General features: G+C 40.5%; 1 protein-coding gene across 2 annotated transcripts in view; it reads right to left on the bottom strand.

Moving 5' to 3' along the window:
• col2a1b (collagen, type II, alpha 1b) overlaps positions 1 to 9349 on the bottom strand; it is a 70377-nt gene extending 61028 nt beyond the window's left edge. Inside the window, exons 1-6 of one of the 2 annotated variants that reach the window (XM_084737016.1) lie at positions 9020 to 9349; positions 5036 to 5245; positions 3674 to 3690; positions 3193 to 3225; positions 1637 to 1669; positions 468 to 521 (exon numbers count right to left, since the gene is read on the bottom strand). In XM_084737016.1, coding sequence (XP_084593142.1) covers positions 468 to 521; positions 1637 to 1669; positions 3193 to 3225; positions 3674 to 3690; positions 5036 to 5245; positions 9020 to 9110 — 438 coding nt within the window. In that variant the 5' untranslated portion in view covers positions 9111 to 9349. The remainder of the gene's footprint in view (positions 1 to 467; positions 522 to 1636; positions 1670 to 3192; positions 3226 to 3673; positions 3691 to 5035; positions 5246 to 9019) is intronic. The other variant, XM_084737024.1, reaches the window with a different exon arrangement.
• Between the last annotated feature and the right edge of the window lie 10711 nt (positions 9350 to 20060).

Below are 20060 nucleotides of genomic sequence, written 5' to 3'. Positions count from 1 at the left end.
CACCTCGTGCTTCAATCTGCATAAACAAGGCAACTACACGACATAAACTCCTGCCTGCAGCCATTATCACATCCAAGTGTTGTTACATTAATGCAGCGATCAAAGCCGGAGCGAGTGCGGCGACGCGTGATTTCCCACACTGCCTGACTGAGGCCTCGCTGAGAGCAGCAGAGGTTTTACGTTATGATCCTCCGACAGTCCCACATCTGTTAAACAACCCAGACCACACAGCCTAATGGAAATGACACATGACTAGTTAGACTGAGCTGCTCAATGAAAGGCGACCATTCTGCAAACCTGTGAGCTACAGCAGATCCACCCTCCCACCCCCGCCGCCCCCACAGACCTAAAGCTATCAGGTTCAATAGGACACACTGTACTTCTTAAAGGAGCGGAGTGTGGGGCTAGTTTTTGGTGTGAAATGACAAGACAGAGGAGTCATTTTTAAACTATGTTTTCATACTGACCTTCTCTCCCTTGTCTCCTCTTGCTCCGCGGGGTCCTTGTTCTCCTGGTGGGCCCTGGTGAACAGGAGACAGTGAAGGAGTCAGTGACTTCAGGTGTTTTCTCAGGAGAAACAGCTGCAGCTTGTGAACTCTGCTACTGTTATGTCAGATCAGTTTCCATTTCTAGTCACTGCAACTGGCACTTAAAGACCTATATGATTAGTCTTATTTCTAAATGCTCTTGTCTGGCTTCTATTTTGTATTCTTTTCTTTTTTTTTTTAGTTAAATACACCTCTATTATTTATTTATGTTACGTTCTACACTCATCTGTGCTTCTTCATCTGTATTCTTGTCAGTACAGTCAGATTTGTCAATGAACACTTCTAGTTGTGGCCTGTTAGCTATAAATCATGTCTCAAATGTCTTTTTATAATGTCTTTCATTCTTTCGTTGTGTACTGTGAATGTACTGTCTATATTGTTTGTTGTCTGTATGAGTGGGTTTGGTGGCAGATTTGTTTCTCCACTGCGGCTAAATAAAACTGTGTCATCTAATCATAGAAAATAACGCTGTGTAATCTAATCCAACTTGTCTTGCCTTGTCTTATCTTATCTTATCTTATCTTATCTTATCTTATCTTATCTTATCTTATCTTATCTTATCTTATCTTGTCTTGTCTTGTCTTGTCTTGTCTTATCTTAATCGTGTCTATTGTATTATTGTATTATTGTCGATTTGATCGTATTGTATCGTACCGTATCATACCGTATTGTATCGTATCATAATTGTATGTCATTGTAATCTTAATTTATTGTATTGTAAATTACTGTATTCTATCACAATCCTATCTAATCTTACTTTATCATATTGAAATCTTATCTAATCTCATTTGTATTTTATCGCAATCTTATCTAATTGTTTTGAATGATAAAGTATTATGATCTTATCATTCCTTATCTTAAGGAATCGAATCTTATCGTAATCTTTCCATATCGTAATCTTAACAAACCGTATCGTAACCATATCTAGTCGTATCGTATCAGACCATATCGTATCGTATCCTATCCTATCTTATCTTATATTAGGTGCAGTCTCTTTTTATCTTAAATTTTCTGTACACAAAGATTGAAAAACTTTTCAAACAGCAGAAATTAAGGAAAAGTGTTTAAATGCAGAAATTGGTTCATACCATTGGGCCAGCTGGTCCTCTTGGTCCTACAACCTGAGCAAGTAAAGGAAAGAAAAAAGAGTAAAGAAAAGATGTCAGTTATCTTTTATGAAATATCTTTTGAGTCATGTATATGTACTGTATGATCGCAGGTTGGAGTTCACAAACTAACCCACTGCTAAAACTTGCATTCACCAGATGTATTTGCACACGTGACGTTATGGTCTCCTTGCACTCAGAGGGTGGAAACATTATCTTCCTCCCATCAGAGCAGGCTTGTTAATTGCTAATCTCTTCGGGCACAGCATTATAAGAAACATACAATAAACAATGCCTTCTTATTTCCTGCCGTGAACTTGTATTCCCTCAGTGGGGTAAAGCATTTCCAGGTGCAGCTCTGCAGCAGCAGCAGCAGGGAGTTTACTCTCCCTCTTTCTCCTTCTTCACGGGCCTATAAGGATCTTTATGGAGGATTGTATGGAGGCCTTATTGTGCTTGGCTGTCCTCCTGACGAGTGGGCTAACAGACCTGCTTCCTCTCTCTCTGACTCACTCATTTCTTTCTTTCTTTGACTGGTGGTTTTAATACTAAATTATTCTAGTTAGTTCTATTATTACTAACAACTATTCTTACCCATGTCTACAGCCAAGGATAATCTGCTAAAAACAGGGGTGGAATGTAAATAAGTACATTTACTCAAGAAAAGTACTTCACTGGGAATTTAAAGTTCTTGTACTTAATGTGAATACTTTCACTTCATGCTACTTGATACTTCTACTCCTGTACATTTATTTGACAGCTTTTGGTCAGCTACTTTGCGGATTTTTTCGATTTTACATACAGAACATATGATGATCTTATACGATGTGATGCACCGGTATAGATTAAACTGTCCAACAGTATTTAAAATGCTTAGAATTAACAACAAAATGCTAATTACACATGAATGCATCAGTAATAATAACCCAGTAACATAATATCTAATTTATGAACACTCCATTTTTGTGATTAGTACTTTTACCACCGATACTTAAAGGACATTTTACTAACAATAGTATAATAGTACCCATCGACCAAGCATGATATCGTGAATCATGATAATTTTATGTCAGTGACACAGGTCCAAATGAGCACACAGGATACTAACAGACAATACCCTACCCAGCCACAGCCTTTCACCCTGCTGCCATCTGGCAAGAGATACAGAGGTATCCACTACCGTACCACCAGACTACAGAGTAGCTTCTTCCCTCAGGCTAATTCTGCTTAATTCATCCCTACCACAACGTAAAATAGTTAGTTTTTTGTTTTTTTTCTATAAGTAGCAAACCTGTTTATACAATCCTGTTGTATAAAGATAAATACACTGATCTCTTGTAATACTTTCATACTTTCACTTTTCAGTGCAGTTTTTATATTGCAGTATTTCTACTTTTTACTTAAGTAAAGCATCTGATTGCTTCGTCCACCGCTGGCTACCAATAAGGGGTTGTAAGTTGGGATGTTAGACTCTAAAATGGTTTATAAAGGAAAAGAATGGTAAATTGTGTTTTTAGTGTTGTGGGGTGTTGACTTACATCAGTAATGTCTCCGGGTTCGCCTTTCTGACCCTGATGTTGAAAAGATAAAGCACGAAAAAACACCAATTAGGTTTGGAACAACAAGATTTTCATACATTTTTACAGTTATCTGCCTTCTCTCACACATATTGTGTCACCATGCCCCTAAGAAACAATAAGAGAAGCACAACCGATGGAAAATTAGCAATTTGGAGGAAAATGGTCAGCAGCAAAATGTTGAGATTAAGTTTCCCAGACAGTATGATTAAACATAAATATAACACGCAGTGTCAAAGAGGAAATAATAATCATCCATCTGGCGAAGCTCTTTCATGTCAAAGTCTCATCTAAATCCATAAACTACAGGTCCTGCAGCACTGATATTAAATTGATAAAGGTTTAATTGCAGGTGCTGGAGAGCTTCATGTCACACACACACATGCAGCATTCTGATCACACACACACACATACACCATCTTAACATGCTCCAGTGTCTCACCTTAGCTCCAGGTACTCCTGTTATGTGGTCAAGTGGGTTGGAGGGGAGAAATAGACCACAGTTAGTGAATGGCTTACATACAAACAGTCCATGAGGGTTACACAGCATTTCCCAGAAAGTCTGCATGTCCTGAAAGGCCAATTGTACATTCCTAATTTAAACTATACTATGAAGACCACCACCAAATCGTGTTTGTGGCACCCAAAGAGCCCATCAGGATTGAAAAAGTGTTGGTTGAATCACCATCTTAAAAGCTCAAAGTAGAAGCAAAGCAGCTGCAGATAACAGGTGATAACAGAAAGCAAAAGGAATAGCCTGCGTAAAGTCCATCTTTTCAGATAATAACATCTGATGGAGGCCATTTTAATATTTCAAAGCATTACAATAACCTTTGTTTAGTAGCTATGTTGATAAATGATGAGTTTTAGGTAGGGCTGGGTATCGATGAGGAATTACTGTCTAGATACCAAATAGGTACAAGGCAGTACAAAGCCTGTGCCTGCCTAAAGTAGTCTAAAATTTGCCAAAGTTAGATTTAAATCAGGAACTATCCAATCTAAAAGTAAGTAAACAAGATTATGAATCTTCAGTGCCAACTTTAAGTATCCAACAGTCTTCAGTAGTTGGTAATCTGGGCACATTTCACTGAGGTTCGACAGCCAGCCCTACTGTATTTGTATGAGGTTGCTAACATAAAATGATGCTGCACATGTTGCATATTTCTTATCAAGCGCTTAATTTAGCCTTAAATGGAAGATAAGTCTATTGTAAAGCATTTTAATCCACAAGCATGCATGGCAAACAGCAGTGACACCTCTGATTTCACTCATGCTCCTCAGCTGACTTTACTGACGTTTCCAAAGCTGACTAACCAGCTCCTTGTTTATCGGGAGGCGATGGCAGTTTCAAATGTGGTGAATAGCTCCTTCAGAAAGCCTCAGATCTGCAGAAATCCACAGAGAGGATATAGAGTCGAAATGCGAGGCCCTGTCTGCTTGACTGAGGTATTTCCTTAATGGCTCCCACATGTTTTCATGATACTCTGGGAAGGAGAGAGTATTCAAACAAGATGGGGCCAAGGTGAGCCAGCTATGGAAAAATGACGTTGAGGTAGCATTTCACTGAAATCTGCTCAGATGTGTCACTGTTGTCCTTTATTTCTCATCATTTGTTTACTTTGGGGACAGAAAACCGTATTCAAATCAAAGGCTGACATATAAGAAAGGACTGATTTAACAAATTAAAGTAAAAGAGGTGGCCAACCTTTGATTAATACCAAACTGTCATTTTCTCCCCAAAATAAACATGATCTCGTAGTAGAGTAATTTATTTATGAAAGGTGTGAGATAAATAAATTACGACCAATGGGTGGAGCCTGGTCAGCAGCACAGATGGGGCAACACTCTCCGAATGGGATTTCAGGTTTGGAGCAGTCTTTTAGCTCCTCGCAGACAATTTCATCACACAGGACGGTTCCAGTGTCACACACACAGATGCGACAAGGCTCTGGTTTCCATACGTCCTTGTCGCTATAGCGCTGTCCATCTTGTATACAGCTAAAAACATCCTCCTCTGTGTGTCAGGTCATAGCAAGGGACATACAGGTAGAGGCCCAGGCAGGTAGAGGAAAGGTTGGGAGGAAAAAGGAGATTATGCATCAGGTATGAAAATGACAACAACTACTGTCTTTACTGTAAGTCACGATTGTGTTCAAAAGCTTTTTCATGTCACCCCCCCCCCCCCAAGTAGATGCAAATTAGACCACAAATCCCCACATTGGAGGGGATTTTGTCTCAAGGAACCCTTTCTGACTACATTTTCTTCATATTTAGGTTTGAAAATAAAGTCTTCAAAGATTACAATCAATCAACCATATTTCTTCCCTTGCTGTCCCACCTTCCAAAAAATGTGATAAAAGTTAAAATATTCTACACCTCCTTTTGCTTGGGACCCCTAGAACCCACTCAAGTACAATAAATAAAAGATAATCCCTAAACATAACATTTTCGTTAATAAGAATTTAATGTGGCAATTTATTGAGCTGGTTAGGATCAACTGTCTTGCTCAGGGGCACTTCAGCGGGGCACATGGCAACAAAGGGAGAAAAATGTGTTCACATATCTCAGGGCTTCAATTAATGGAAATTTTAATGATCAATTATTCTGCCAATTGTGTTCTTGATTAATCAATTAATCATTTTGACTGGAAAATGCTAGAAAATAGAGAGAAATGCCCATTAAACTAAACTTTTGCTGGTTCAAATCCAGCTGATGCACCTTTGTTGCATGTCACCCCTGTCTCTTTCTCAACATTCAGGGTGCAAGATAACTTTTTTGTCCACTTGCCAAATTGCTAGTGAATGTGAATGTAGTGACTGTGGTTTTTGGCCGGCGAGTGAAGCAAATCTCGCAGCCACTTGCATATTTTACCAGCATTTAGCTGATGACTGATGATAATTTTGTTCCATGTACACACCATATCAAATAAAGGCTAAAATGTCTGAAAAGTATCATCAAAAAAATCTTGTTCCATTACTCTATTTAGCAACCAAACACTGAGTCCAGTTATTAAATTAATTCAAAAACATGCAACCTGTCCAGTAGCCACAGGGTGGCAGTGTAACACCACAGCACCACAGTGAAGCTGCAGTAACACCTGCAGGAAACCTCCAATAACTTCACAGGAGCTGGAGACCATGTGCCTAAATTCCTCGACAAGTTAAATATAGGGCGAGTTTACATTGCGGGAGACTCCCTAATTTACTGCACAGGAGACAGACTTTGCATTCAGTCTGTGAAAAATGTTTGCATTTTTTTTCTCAGACCACAGCTGAACGTGATGGAGGAGGGGTTATGTTTCAATACAGGTACTGTACTTGGTCTAAATTACACCACTCAAGCAAAAGTAACAATGAACTTAGTAATTAACCGTATTCCTGTTCATTTTCCAGTCTGGCAGCTGAGTAAAAAGTCAACAGAAGGGAAAAAAGGTTGCTCAAAGAAACACTCTGATTAGAGCCACTGAACCTGGACCGAGGGGTGAAAGTGGCACCGAAAGAAAGGCCTCAGGGTCCACACTGCCGAGAGAGTGTGAGGGGAAAGGGCGCAAGTACAGTAGCTATATTTACCTTTGAGCGCTGCTTAAGTCTAGGTAACCTAACGGACCCCGGCAGCAATGAATGAGGTCTTTCTGGAAGGGGACAGAGTGGGCAATTCACAAACTATCGCCTTGTATAAACATGGGGCACATTTTTAAACCCCCATCTGGAAGCCATAGCTGTGTCAGATGCCAACTCAAACACATCAGAGAAAAGAAAATGGTCCGCTTTCGTGCTCATACCTTGCATTTTTTTTTACATTTAGTTTTACAGGCCTGGATGTACACCTGTCCTTTCACTGGTTCAGATATGAAAGTTTCTCCTGATATGAGATACTCTGGGACAAGGGCTCCTCTGTGATAGAAAGCTGGCTTTTCGTCACTGAGGATAATTTGCAAGTCTCCTCTCCCATATGTTGGCAGCCATACTGTTTTCCAGAGGAGTAAAATGAACAATGAAAATCGTAAAGTGAACCCAGGTGGAGGACAGTCGAGTCAACTCTTTAGCAACTTTTAGACCTTAGCCCCTCTTCTACCTCTTTCTAATTAGATTTATGGCCTCTGCATGAGTGGTCAGTCACTGGCCTCAAAACTGAGAGTTAAAGCAGTGACCCCTCTGAGTGACTCGGGGCCACTGAGCCTGCTGTGCTGAGGTCACAATCAGACCTCTTTGCCACTTCAGCGTCTCCCAGAAAAATGCTGAAAGAAGGGCTTGCATTATATCCAGGGGCCTATTTCTCTCAAAAGGTAACCTGAGACTTGCAATTGCTTTGGCCTGCATATTCCCCCCTTTTTTCTCTTTCTTCATGGAAAATACACCTTTTCCTTGCCTTAAAAGCTTGGTTTAAAAGCTTGACTTTTTGTATACTGAGAAGACTCTCTGAATTCCAATAATAAATTCCTCCGTCTTATATTTTTCCAATCACCTCTCTCTTGCACCTTGGCTCTGTGTCTCTCTCTGGGCTGACTGTCACAGCGTATGGGTAATCTTTTAAGCAGATGGAAACCCTGAAATCATATGGAACATTATTTCTGGCCCCAATCTGCTGGCGTACCTTCACTCTCAAATGTCTCTTGTGGATACTAAAATCAATAGTGATGATGAATAATCCCATTCCAGTTTTATTCAGAGACAGTAGAAAGTCTGCAGGTATGAAGGATAATATGAGGACCATTTGATTCGCAATGGAGTGAATATTAAAATAATCACTTAAAAAAACCCTTTTTGTGGAAATTTTGGGTATTAGCGCACCTTTCCGCCTCAACAAGCCAGGATTCGCCTGGATGCCCTCTGACAGCAATGGAATGTGAACACTTTTCACCAAAGGCCCTTGAGCCTGACCACCTTTCACTTTTTTTGCCCATCCCCTCCCCCCTCTCCCCCACTATATTAAGTGAATCTGCAGTTTAAAGGAGAGCCTGTCAAGGCCCCTAAAGCACCCACAGGTGTCCTGCAGCTTAACTTGGGAAAGGAGGGGGGAGGCAGGGTAAAGTATTGGGCTTCCAATAAAGGGGATCAAAATCTGAACCTGAATGTATGATTCTTCTAAACTATATCTGGCCAGGATTTCTGCAGGCTTCAACAAGTTAGATCTAAGACTTTTTGAGACCTTTATGCAATTTAAGACCTATTTCACCCTATTTCATTGCATTAGTGGTTAATGGGTTAACGTTGGGTTAATGCGCCTTCGTAGAAGTAATGTTAAATTCATAATTCAACCAAATTTTAAGACCTGTCAAAGTCGTATTTGCCTGCAGAAACCCTTTACCACAACGTAAACTTCATACGAATTAATAAACTAGAAATAAAATGAATTTAAATAACCAGTAACTCCTCAGGGGCAAGAAAACAAACAGTTCCTGCTCTTGTGCGCCTAATTTTGCGTAAACTTGCCACATCTCTCCATCCATTGCACATCTTTTACGCGCGTTCACAACTCTGATATGTCAAGTTTTATCACACCTTCCAGGTACAGTAAGACGAGCACTCTAGGAAGACTGAAAGTCCCCCACTATCACCAATCACATTACTTTTTACGCAACAGAGAATCCAAACAATCCTTAAGTTTCTGTGCGTAAAAGGTGCAAATCACTCCAAGCACTAAATCAAGCTCTAAACTCTTCAAAGTTCGGGCTCTTTGCGTAAAGATGAGTTTATTTCAGAGGAACACCTGCTCTCTTTATGCACCTAATGATAACTTTATCTTTTCTTCATTAGAGCTCTTTGAGAGGAATAAAACTGTCACTTACGGTCGTCCTCCTGACATCTCACCACGGCTAATAGACAGACTTGGGTTGCTACAAGTAGCAGTACAGTCCTGGAATCCATAAAGCTCAACATGTCTAAATATTAGACATGCAGGGCCCTCACGGGAGAAAGAAGGGTGCGAAGGGAGCGGAGGCTTCTCTCAGGATTTGGTGTGTGTGTCCCGGGTTTACAAAAGCCGAACCATTCGAAATTCACCCTTCCCAAAAAAACCGATGGAGGGAATCCAGCGGCAGGACCCGGACCTGCAGCAGAAACTCAGCACCGACCGCTTCAGGCCAGACGCTGTAGTTTTATGTCCCCGTTGCCTTCAATGAATCTTCGTATATTCCCAAATATCAGTCCGGCCCCTTACCCCCCGTCAGGCTGAAATCTGAGCCCCGTTTCCCTCCCATTCTGTCTCCCTGGTTCCATTATTCCAGTCCCAGACCACTCCTTTCCACACGTGCTGCTACTGAACCCAAAAAAACTTTTTCTCCCCCGTCTAAGTTTGGTGCCCTCCCCCTCCATCCTCCCACCGTGTTCATCGAAAGCAGCACAGCGATGTCACGATCACTTCATTACGCTAATTGAAGGAACTTCTTCATTTTGTCATGTCTGAAATGTCCTGTTGCAAAGGTGAGCGTTATATTCTAACAAGTTCTGTGAGTTCACCCGAAAAATACCAAAGTGGTGCCCGTGAATATAATATATTGTTCTTAGGTTGTGAAAATACAATAAAATACAATAATGATAACGCTGAGAATCATAAGAGCACTAGGATGGGTACAAGGATAAGTCCTGAGGAAAAACATACAAAACGCATCCTGAACTCAAATCAAACCCTTTAAATCCATCCAGTATCCAGCATTCCTATAATGTTAAAATATTGAGGGGAGACTGGGGACAGTTGCAACACTTTGTTTCAGTTACTCAGAGACTATGTTAACTAAGCCAACCAAGCCTTTATATTTCATCGCTGTCAGCAGGAACTTCACATCTCCATATTTCAATGGTTTTTTCATGAATCAACATTATTGGTCAGGGTATTAAAAAGAGCCCCCAACAATGCAGTGTTAATTTAAAACAAACAAACAAACAAACAAAACAGGCTTTTTTCATTTCCTGTTTGGACATACAAAGTTTCCACCTGACAGTGATATTGAACTAACATCTGACTGCTGATTACACACACCATTTAAAGATGATTACATATAACATATCGTTCACAATATTTATTTGAATGAAAAAATCATGTATTGCAACTGACCCCAATGATGGGGACAGTTGCAACATAATCAGGGGATGGTTGCAACATGGTAAAAATACCTTAAATTTCACAAAGCACCAATGGCAGGCACTTTTCAGAAAACATTCAGCTGAGAACGCAGGAAGGTACTTTGGAGGTGCACTGATATTTCAGCTGAAACGCTGTGGTTGCTATGATACAGAATATAATTTATGTTTTGCAAGTACCGAATTTCCTACATATTTTTTGTTATCAACAAATAATGAATGTAAAATTGTTGGCACAAGGTAGAGTAGCGCACTTGCTCTGGTCCTTCCTCTGGATGAAGGGAAGGCTGAAGCACGTGGTGAAAGAGGACGGATCATCAAGTCCGTGTGGGTTCAAGAGAGTTTGTTGGCAAGGAAACATCGCTGTGAGTACCATCGTTTGGTTCAAGATCTGAAGCTGGACAGTGCCCGGTTCAAGGATTATGTACAGGGCACAGTTGTGCTAGTCTTTTTGTCCTGCCCCTCCTCCACTGTGATTAGACAGCTTGATAAAAAATGACAGTGACAAGCCCAGCGTTATATCCAAAGTGGAACATTTTTCAGCTCTCAGCGACCACAAAAAATGTCAAATGGTCAGCACAGAATAGACGGTCAGCGCCTTGTCATGCTGCGGCATTTGTAGCACAGAGTAAATACATGGTTCTCCCATTGGAAATGATTCATAAAATACTCTGGAAAAAACTTTTGTGGGCACAGCCCTGAAATAAGCATAGTATTCTAAAAATATGCATTATTTTTGCAATACTGTTATACTATTATTTATTTGTACAATGCTGTTACAGATTTGTTTCATTATTTAGTAATATTGTTGAATTTTGTCTGTTTATTACAATAATCCAAAATGTGTTTCGAAATAGCCCAGTGTGAATACAGACTGAAGGTATTATTGATTAATGCATAAATGATATATTTATTACCATGTGTGTCAAGCTGTAAAATAACCGTTTTCATTGGCTTTAAAGCTGAGGATGCCCAGAGTGATTTATGCCAAAGAAGGCAGGGCCAGCTGTCTCACCTGGTTTGTCCCTTGTGTTGTTTCTCCCCTGGATGTAATAATAAACTGACCTGTGTGTACGAAGCTCAGACTCGAGTGGAGGGCATAAACTTGGTCTAATGGTGGGTACAGTGACATTCCTGAGAGGACTGTGGGAAAACAAAGAATGACCCTGGCTGAGTTTGAGGACCTGCAGCATGCAGACTGTCACACCGTGCTGAGCAGATTCATTTTTTTTTCCTACAGGGTGAGATGAACATATGGACAGCTGCAGTAATGTTAAGAGGACAGCTGAACTGGGTACCTAGCGGGGCAACGATAATCAGTTTTCTCTTAGTATCATCTCTGTTTCCAGACAGAAAACTTTGCATGTGATTGTCTGTTTTTTTTCCCGTTCCTATGGCAACCGGGTTCTGTTACGGTTCTGGTGTCAGACCGGATATGCCAATTAGAATTGAAAGTTACTCAAACTGTCTGCAGTTTGCTTACTTGCCCACTTTCAAACAGACAAATGATCCAACAGTGATGTTTAAGTTGCTTATTGTGCCTACGTCCTACATTTCTGTATCTCAGTGGATGGTAATGGGCGACAAAGAATATGTAAAAAATGGATTAAAAAAAATAAATGGACATAGACAATAGACATAAGATGATTAATGAACTATTGTCTGGCTTCAGTTGAAATTCATGTCTCCATTGCATGATGTGCTCCAGTCACCGAGGTCAAACGAGCACGAAAAGAGTTTATTATCAGTTTATTATTGTTGGGTGTGTTTATTAATCCAGTGTGATACACTCTTTGGAATAATAGACAGTGAGCACCAATGTTTCATTGCTACTGTGTAAAATTAGAGGGAGGGATTTTTATTAGAAGAACTTTCTTTGATTAAATTCACAGTTTTGCGGTAAATTCACATCCTGCCATGTGTATTTGAAAGGACTACGTCTGTAGACCAGCAGAATACAGTTCATAGCTTTGACAGGCAAGTAAGCTTTAAATGACAAAACGTTCTATTTGGAATTGACAGTGGTTATTAAATCAATGTGTATTTGCATCACAAACAGTAGTACGTAGTGTTATAACATTTCATGAAGCTGGTGAAGCAAAACTAAATATTCTATAGGCTGCTCGTTGCTGGTCCAAATACTGGCTGAATAACTTTGGCTCTAACTGGCATGTGCAGCAGCCTATCACAAAATAGGTCACCTTTGGAGTGGGTTTGCATACTCACCACAAAACATGACGTGCTTCGAGAGTGTTTAATGCACAGTGGTCAGACCTGCTGCAGTTTCAGAGGAACTAATTTAGACTAGGAGATCCTAACATGCTTTGACCGTAGTTAACTGTTTTACGTTGTAAAGTGGGGTTGTAACTTCAGGCACTTCATTCACAATATAATGTTAATATTTCAGCCTTAACCAAGGCAGTGCTATCCCTAACCCTGTGTGAATTAAGTGATGAACCTCCAGAAAAATTATGATCTGAACCTGCAGCTACCCTTGAATTTGGAGTTTCAATTCATTGTTTAGCTGTCAGGCTGCAAGTTAACAAGTTTTAGTTCACTCTCACTGCTGACAGAGCGTCGTTCTCTGTGGCAGGCAGCTGTTTTCTGTGGAAAAGCTGTAAAAAACCCACTGAACACTACCTGCTCAGCACCAAATGGCAGACAGACAGTTAGCAACTAGCTAGTGGTCCATTAGCAGCAAAAAAGCCAGATATTTCCCTCAGGAGTGTTTTAGACCAAAACAGAGCTAAAAGAGAGTGTCTGCTGATTTATATTCATCACTAGAAACACCACATCAAATAAGGATGATAATATTGCTCCTCAACTGGTGTGTGTGTGTGTGTGTGTGTGTGTGTGTGTGTGTGTGTGTGTGTGTGTGTGTGTGTGTGTGTGTAAACAAGCAGCTCTTTGCTAACAGGTTCTCAAGGCAATTGAGGTGATGGGACGTCAGTGTTCTGTGCAGTTATTGCAGCTTCAAGTACACTACTTGAGTAAATTCATGGTACTTGCCGGTACTGATCATTTTACCTTGCAAGGCAGCTTGATTCAGGAGATCACAAGGTCTCGTGATCATGCAAGAATCTATCTGGCCAGGCTCAGGGCTTGTAGCGAGGCACGTGCACAAATAGACCCCAGGTGGTGCTCAAACACCTGCACCTTTGGCTCCTGACTAAGCAAATGCCGTTTTTGCAAGCCTCTTTTTTTTTTTTTTTTTTTTTTTACAATTTCTTTTTCGAATTTTATATTTTCATGATAAAATTTAATAATAATTCTCAATTAAAAGCGTGTTAAAATGCCTGGCAACTGCATCTGAATCCTAATTCTGCAAGACAGCACAAACTCCTACCCCTCCCTCTTGGAGGTCACCATATGCAAATCCAGCGCCCAGCAGAGTATTAAACATCTGCACGATTGTTGGTATTGAAATAAACAAATATGTAAATAAGTAAAAGATGTGGTACTATGTGTAACTACTTTTTGCAAATAATCATGAGCGGAAATGTCTGTGCATATCCCTGCTTGTGGCAGAAGCGCAGTGTTTTGGACCGATCAGCATCCTATGTGGAACTACTCACAGACAACAGTGAGAGAAGCAATAAAAAACAATACTGGTGGCTCCTACAGAGGTTAGTGTAGATGTTGGTATAACATCAGTTTGCAGAGCTGGAGAGTATTTCTTCATTCAAAGAAGAGCAAAGAGCAGCACTGAAGGTTTTTCTCGATGGAAACGATGTTTTCCTTTTTCTCCCAACCAGCTTCTGCAAGTTTGATTTACCAGCTGGCTCCGCTGCGAGCACTCTCCTACTATGTCATAGGGTTAGCTGATCTGATTGGTTGAACTTAGCCAGTGATAGACGGTGACAGACAGACGGTTCATCCAATCACCTGACAACTTTTGAAAGTCCCTGCCCTTTTCCAAACAGTTTCCAAGGACAACTTCTCAATGCGGTTCTGTGTAACAAACCATCTGGCACATCGGGTTACTGCTCATTTTTCTCCTTTTTAAAACAGCGTGTCCTCTAAATTTAAAATGTGATGACCGCAGCAGCAGCAGAAGCAACACCCTTCTCTATATTCTCTTTAATATGATAATCTCCAGGACCACTCCTGTTCACAGAAGGAGCACATGGCCAAACCAAACAGCCTTGATCTTCCCATCAGACCTCTGCACAGAGCCCATAGTTTGTGCAGGAATGACACTCCCATCCCTGTTCTAACCCCGGCTGTCACATGTAGCTGAGGTCACAAATCACAGCGGCTAACTGAGTGCTCACCGAGATGCCACTTGTACTCTGTAGCTACAGCTCTGGCTATATATAAATGGCCAGGGACAGTTTGGTTGCATCCTTTACGCAGGGTCCTCACCCTTCTGCAGGTTGTGACCTGTGAGCTTTGACCTTTGACCTCCCCGACACTTTATTGGAAACAGGAGCAGCTGGTGCGTCCTGAGTGTGCAGCATTAGAGCTATTCTCTACCGCTCGGCCGTCTAAGGAGAGCTGTGGTTGTCCAGCGGGTCACAGTATCGTACTACAGTACATGTTAGTTTGTTTGTGAGGGTCATTTATTGAGTCCAGGTTCAAGTGGACTTAGGATCGATTACTGATCAGTAGAATACCGTGGTGTAAACACCTGCAAACATGATACTCACTATAACATATGCAGACTAGGCTGTAACTAACCATTATTTCCACTGTTGGTTAATCTGTTGACCATTTTCTTGACTAATTGATTAGATTTTTGGTCTATAAAATGATGAAAAATGTCTGTCAAACAGTGTTTCCCAAAATCCTCAAATGTCTAGTTCTGTCCAGAACCCAAAGATATTTAGTTTACTGTCATAGAGGAGTAAAAAAAAACAGAAAATGTTTACGAAGCTGGGATTAACAAAAGACTCAAAACTGATTATTCAACTATTAAAATAATTGGAGATGTATTTAACAGTTGACAAATAACTGATTAATCATGGCAGATCTAATGCAGACATCTGCAAGTTTCAACTTAATATCATAAGTGGTGGAATTCAACCTAAAGTTTCTACAAAGAACTTTAATATTGTGTTGGTTTTGAAGCCCAATCAGTATCAGGCAGTTAAAAACTTGTTGTAGTACATTTAAATGAACTAGTTCAACTCTATGGGTGCTCTGTGGTCAAAAGTGAACCTGAGTCATGTTAAATTTTGGTATTTTACTTTCCATTTACTTATAAAAACCTTGTAAATGTGTTTATTTAACATAATTGTCCCGGAAACATTCGTTTTTCATGTACTCTCTACTCCACAGGCTTACATGAAAATTGTGCAACTTGTAATTTTGCACAGTTTCAGATGTTTTCTGCGCGTAAAGTGTATGTCTGACTATGTATAGCAATGTTCCAAGCAAATTATAATTGTTTTCCTTTTGTGATCTTGTGGCTCGCCCATAAAGCCTGCACAAACCCAGGGATCAAAGACTCTGGATCACCTAACCAATAATTATCTATTCATAGTCTGGAGACCTAAAATCAGCCGTTTCTTATGTTCTTATTGCTGCTAGTAACTGGCAGTCTGGCTGCAACATTGCTTTGTGGACTGAAAATTTGTCAAGAGTTGTGAAACCAATAAAATGGTGTTTCATTTGCTGCTGCAGGGTAAATGAAGATATTGTGAGGTGTGTGTTAAGCAGAGGTGTTGTACTGTGAGTGTGTATAATCTCTTTCAGCAAGTAGCCCACAAATGCCTTTGAAGAAAGACTCTTTGAAGAGGAAATGACACCCTGTGTCTGCGCAGAGTTTCGATATTTTGTGCCTCTCATCTCCGTGTCTGTGAGAGTGCAAGAATGGTTTCAGTATTAAGGTTCGCTGTCACTGAGTCAAGACAAGACTTTGCTTTGTTTCAAACCTGCAAACCTCTGGAAAAGAGATGGGCTGCAGCGTCCCGTGGCTGGATTATGATTACTGCTTCAAAGCCTCTCTGTGCTGAGCTGACAGACGTGTCCCCCTCCAACAGGGTGAGGGGTGAAGGGTGACTGAGTCCCCGATGCTTCAGAGAGGATGAGATAATAAACACTGGCACTTGAGATATCAAATGTGTGTCATGCAGACACCCGAAGCCAAGAGATCAGGAATTACTCCTCCCAACATGAGGACGGGGAAAATCATCAGCAACTTACCCGTATGTTTTAAAGGGATATTTTGCGTTTTTCAGGTGGGATTATATATTGTATGAGGTATTTTGTCGGTGTATTACCTACAGTAGACATAGTTTGGCATGTCCCAGTTTGGAGAAACAGCTGGAATACTGTTGTTGGAAGCTAAGTGATGTCAGCTGCAAAAGGGTCAGCAGCAAAATGTGCCACTTAAAAAAAAAAAAAAAAAAAAAAACTCACCTAAAAAGAAATCAGCATTCTGTGACTTTGGTGTTTTTAAAGGGTTAGTTTGGATTCACTTAAGTCACACAGTAACGCAAATAAACCAACAGATTGAGGCAGCTGTACACCAGCAGCTCGGGTGTGTTCTGAGGTAAAATTACTGTTTTTGTCAGTCGAGTCTGGTGGCTTTGGAGAGAGCGATATTTGGCTTACAGCATGGGGGTTTCCTGACAGAAAATGCTCAGGGGACAAGACAATGCAGTGAAAATATTCTAAATATAGTGCTCACATAAATGTAATTTTTTTTTTTAGGTGGGTCTTTTTAAGGACTAACATTGATGATGGTTCGTGCACAAAGTCAAAGCTGATGAACACTTTCCCAGATGATGAACATTTTATGAAAATGTCAGCCATATTATCATCACAATCATGTTGCTGCTGTTTATATTCAACCTGACAAGAAAAATACTTTACATAATAATTTCCTGGTTGTATATGTGCATATGTATATATGTGAATAACTATTTTATTTTTATATAAATATTTTATCCTATCCCATTCTTCTTCCATTACTTTGATTCCTTCCATGATTCTTTTATTTTCAGGTGGCTCAAATTAGTCTTGATGCTGACCCTGTCCACACCAGTACATTGCTTAGTGTCCTACACCAGCACTTGTGCCGCTTCTCCAAACTTGACAAGCATCCACTGCAGTTAATACACTGACTATGGATAAGTTCCTCATTTAACCCCGCTTTAAAAAACCTGAACTATGCCTTTAAATTTAAAAACTTAGGAAGTTAAAACAAAAAACACTGAACGTCTTTCAATAATTTGCAGTTGCTGGTGAGTGAAGAGGTTTTTTGACAATTTATGATGTGGTGACAAATTACAGCTGCAGGAAGTTCAATCCGGTGCGGCTCTTACGATTCACACTGAAGACCTGCGCTTTAAAGAGGCAGCAAATTATGGGAAGAGGCTGTGAATATAGGTCTGAAGCTGTTTAGGAATGAAGTCTGTCTGGAAAGATAATCAGAGAGTATGGGAAAAAAAAGAAGTGGGGTGGGGGGGGCAGACAGAGAAGGCAGTTGCAGAAAAAGTATGAGGCAGAGAGTGAGAGGTAAGGTGGGTGGGAAAGATGGAATGCAGGAGTGAGGGAGGGGACAGATGAAAGAGGAGGAGAGGGTGGGACACTGAGTGGGAGGGAGATTGATGATGAAGAGAGAGAGAGAGAGAGAGAGAGAGAGAGAGAGAGAGAGAGAGAGAGAGAGAGAGAGAGAGAGAGAGATGAGGGCATGTGAGATTGTCACTGAAATAACAAAAGCCATGACATCACCAGCTGGGCTGGATGTGAAAGAGCGCACTGTCAGACTACCTATAGCCACAATAACATTACTTCCAATAGCCTGGTTTCTACTATAGGGCCAAATGAGGATAGCCAGAATTTACAGCCGACACACCTCTCACACAGTGTTTAGTTCTCTCACAAGCACAAGCCTCTCATCTATGAGTAGATGCACACTTCCAACTGCACAGTGATTTGGTCGGCAGATATTAAAAAGAAAATAGTTCAAACATGAAACTGCTCACAACAAGGTCTGTGGGTCATTTTGAGTAACCGATTCATGTTTTCTGGAAATAGACACTGCTATTGAGTTTTGCAGAGTTGTTACTTTTTTGTGCTTTGACAAACTAAAGCCAAGCCATCTAGTTCCATTAAATTTGAAAGAGGCAGAAATCTCTAGAGCCCATATTCCAAAACTCTGCAACTCACAACGCGAAAACAATCTAGATGGATAAACAGCACTACAAGTAAGAGGAAAATTATGTATTTTTGATTTTGGGGTGAACTGTCACTTTAATATGGTAGTTTAATTGATAACCAAAGTACTTGTTTCAGCTGCTGTGCTCTAGTGTGTATTTACAGGAGCTGGATGGTGCATCTGGGTTTGACTCAAATTAAACTGCAGTGCTCTTGTTCATCATAATGAAGGATGTCACACTGCGCGGCCGTGTGGCTCACTGATGTGTTTTTATTAGTTTTGAACAACAATGGAGCTCTGTGGCGCAGTGAAATAAGCTGTATTACTGCCTTGCAGTAAACAATCCCGTTATGAGGATCAGTTCATACATGTTTTGGTCTTTTTATGGGATTTGTGGTTAATAAGAAAAATGTCACAACACTTACTCACTCTGCGCTTTAACTGATTTTGGACTTTAACTGACCTCTGGTGACCTTTTGGTTTTTATACCACTAATTACATCATGTCTAAATCAGCCAGCAGGCCTTAATTAGTGGCAGTAAAATCTGCAGTCTTGTCATATGAACTTAGATGTTTGTTGATGGAGCATGAAAAAGGCTGGGAACTAGCAGTCTGACGGTTTTCCAGCTTGGCTAAATAAACTATATCCACTAAACAAACTGCGGTTTATTGATTTCACCATGAGAGTTATGTACTTAAAAGCAAATGGGTTAATTATGTTTGTAAGCAGCAGCGCTTGGCCTCTGTGTTCTTAGTGTTTTTCCTGTTTTGCACAGGATGTTCAACGGATAGTTCAGATTTTTTACAGTGGAGTTTTATGAGGTTCTTATCAATAGTCAGTTTAGTACCTACAGCAGATGGTGGTTGACGTGTCCCCAGTTTGGAGAAGCGGCAGAAGTACTGGGGAAGGAAGCTAAGCAATGTACTGCTGGTGACAGGGTCAACAGCAAAATGTATTTTAACCACCTAAAAAAAGGCTCACCTAAAAAATCAATATCAGTTTATTTGGTTTATATAACTTAATTGTCCTAAAGGCTGTCTGATGGCCGAGGTAAAGGGGTGAAAATATTCACGTGAGCTGATATTGATGTTTTAGATGCCGTCCATAACAGTACATTGCTTAGCTTTTATGCTGGTGCGCTTGCTGCTTCTCTAAACTGGGGGCGTGTCAACCACCATCTAATGCAGATAACATACTGACAACCCCACTTCAAAAATTCCAAACTGTCCCTTGACCCTGTCACGTCCCCATACTTCTTCTACATTACCCCTGCACTGGTCATGTGCATATCGCATCTTGCGGACATGTAGCGTTTATTTCTGAGGATGTGCAGCCACCATCTGTACCTGAATCTGCAGTTACAGGGGCAGTAAGTGATTCTGGAGAAAGACAGTTGATTGTTGAGTCTCACTCCCAAGTCGTCAAATGCCTGTGTTTTGGGACGGTGGTTTGTACCCAAAACGCTGTTATCTGACAACCTGGAAATGAGACTCAGTAATAAACTATCTTACCAACTTGCAATTGGCCAAAGAGTACCGTCACATTTTTTTTAAAGCCTGAAAACTGAACCAAGAGGAGGAGCAGAAGTCTCGTTTTCTCTCAGACCACTTGAACTACATTATGCTGAAAGGTGATTATGCAA

Source organism: Lutjanus erythropterus, chromosome 2, assembly GCF_056507025.1.
Source record: "Lutjanus erythropterus isolate fLutEry1 chromosome 2, fLutEry1.hap2, whole genome shotgun sequence".
Taxonomy (NCBI): domain Eukaryota; kingdom Metazoa; phylum Chordata; class Actinopteri; order Lutjaniformes; family Lutjanidae; genus Lutjanus; species Lutjanus erythropterus.
This window is presented reverse-complemented; position numbering and strand designations above follow the sequence as displayed.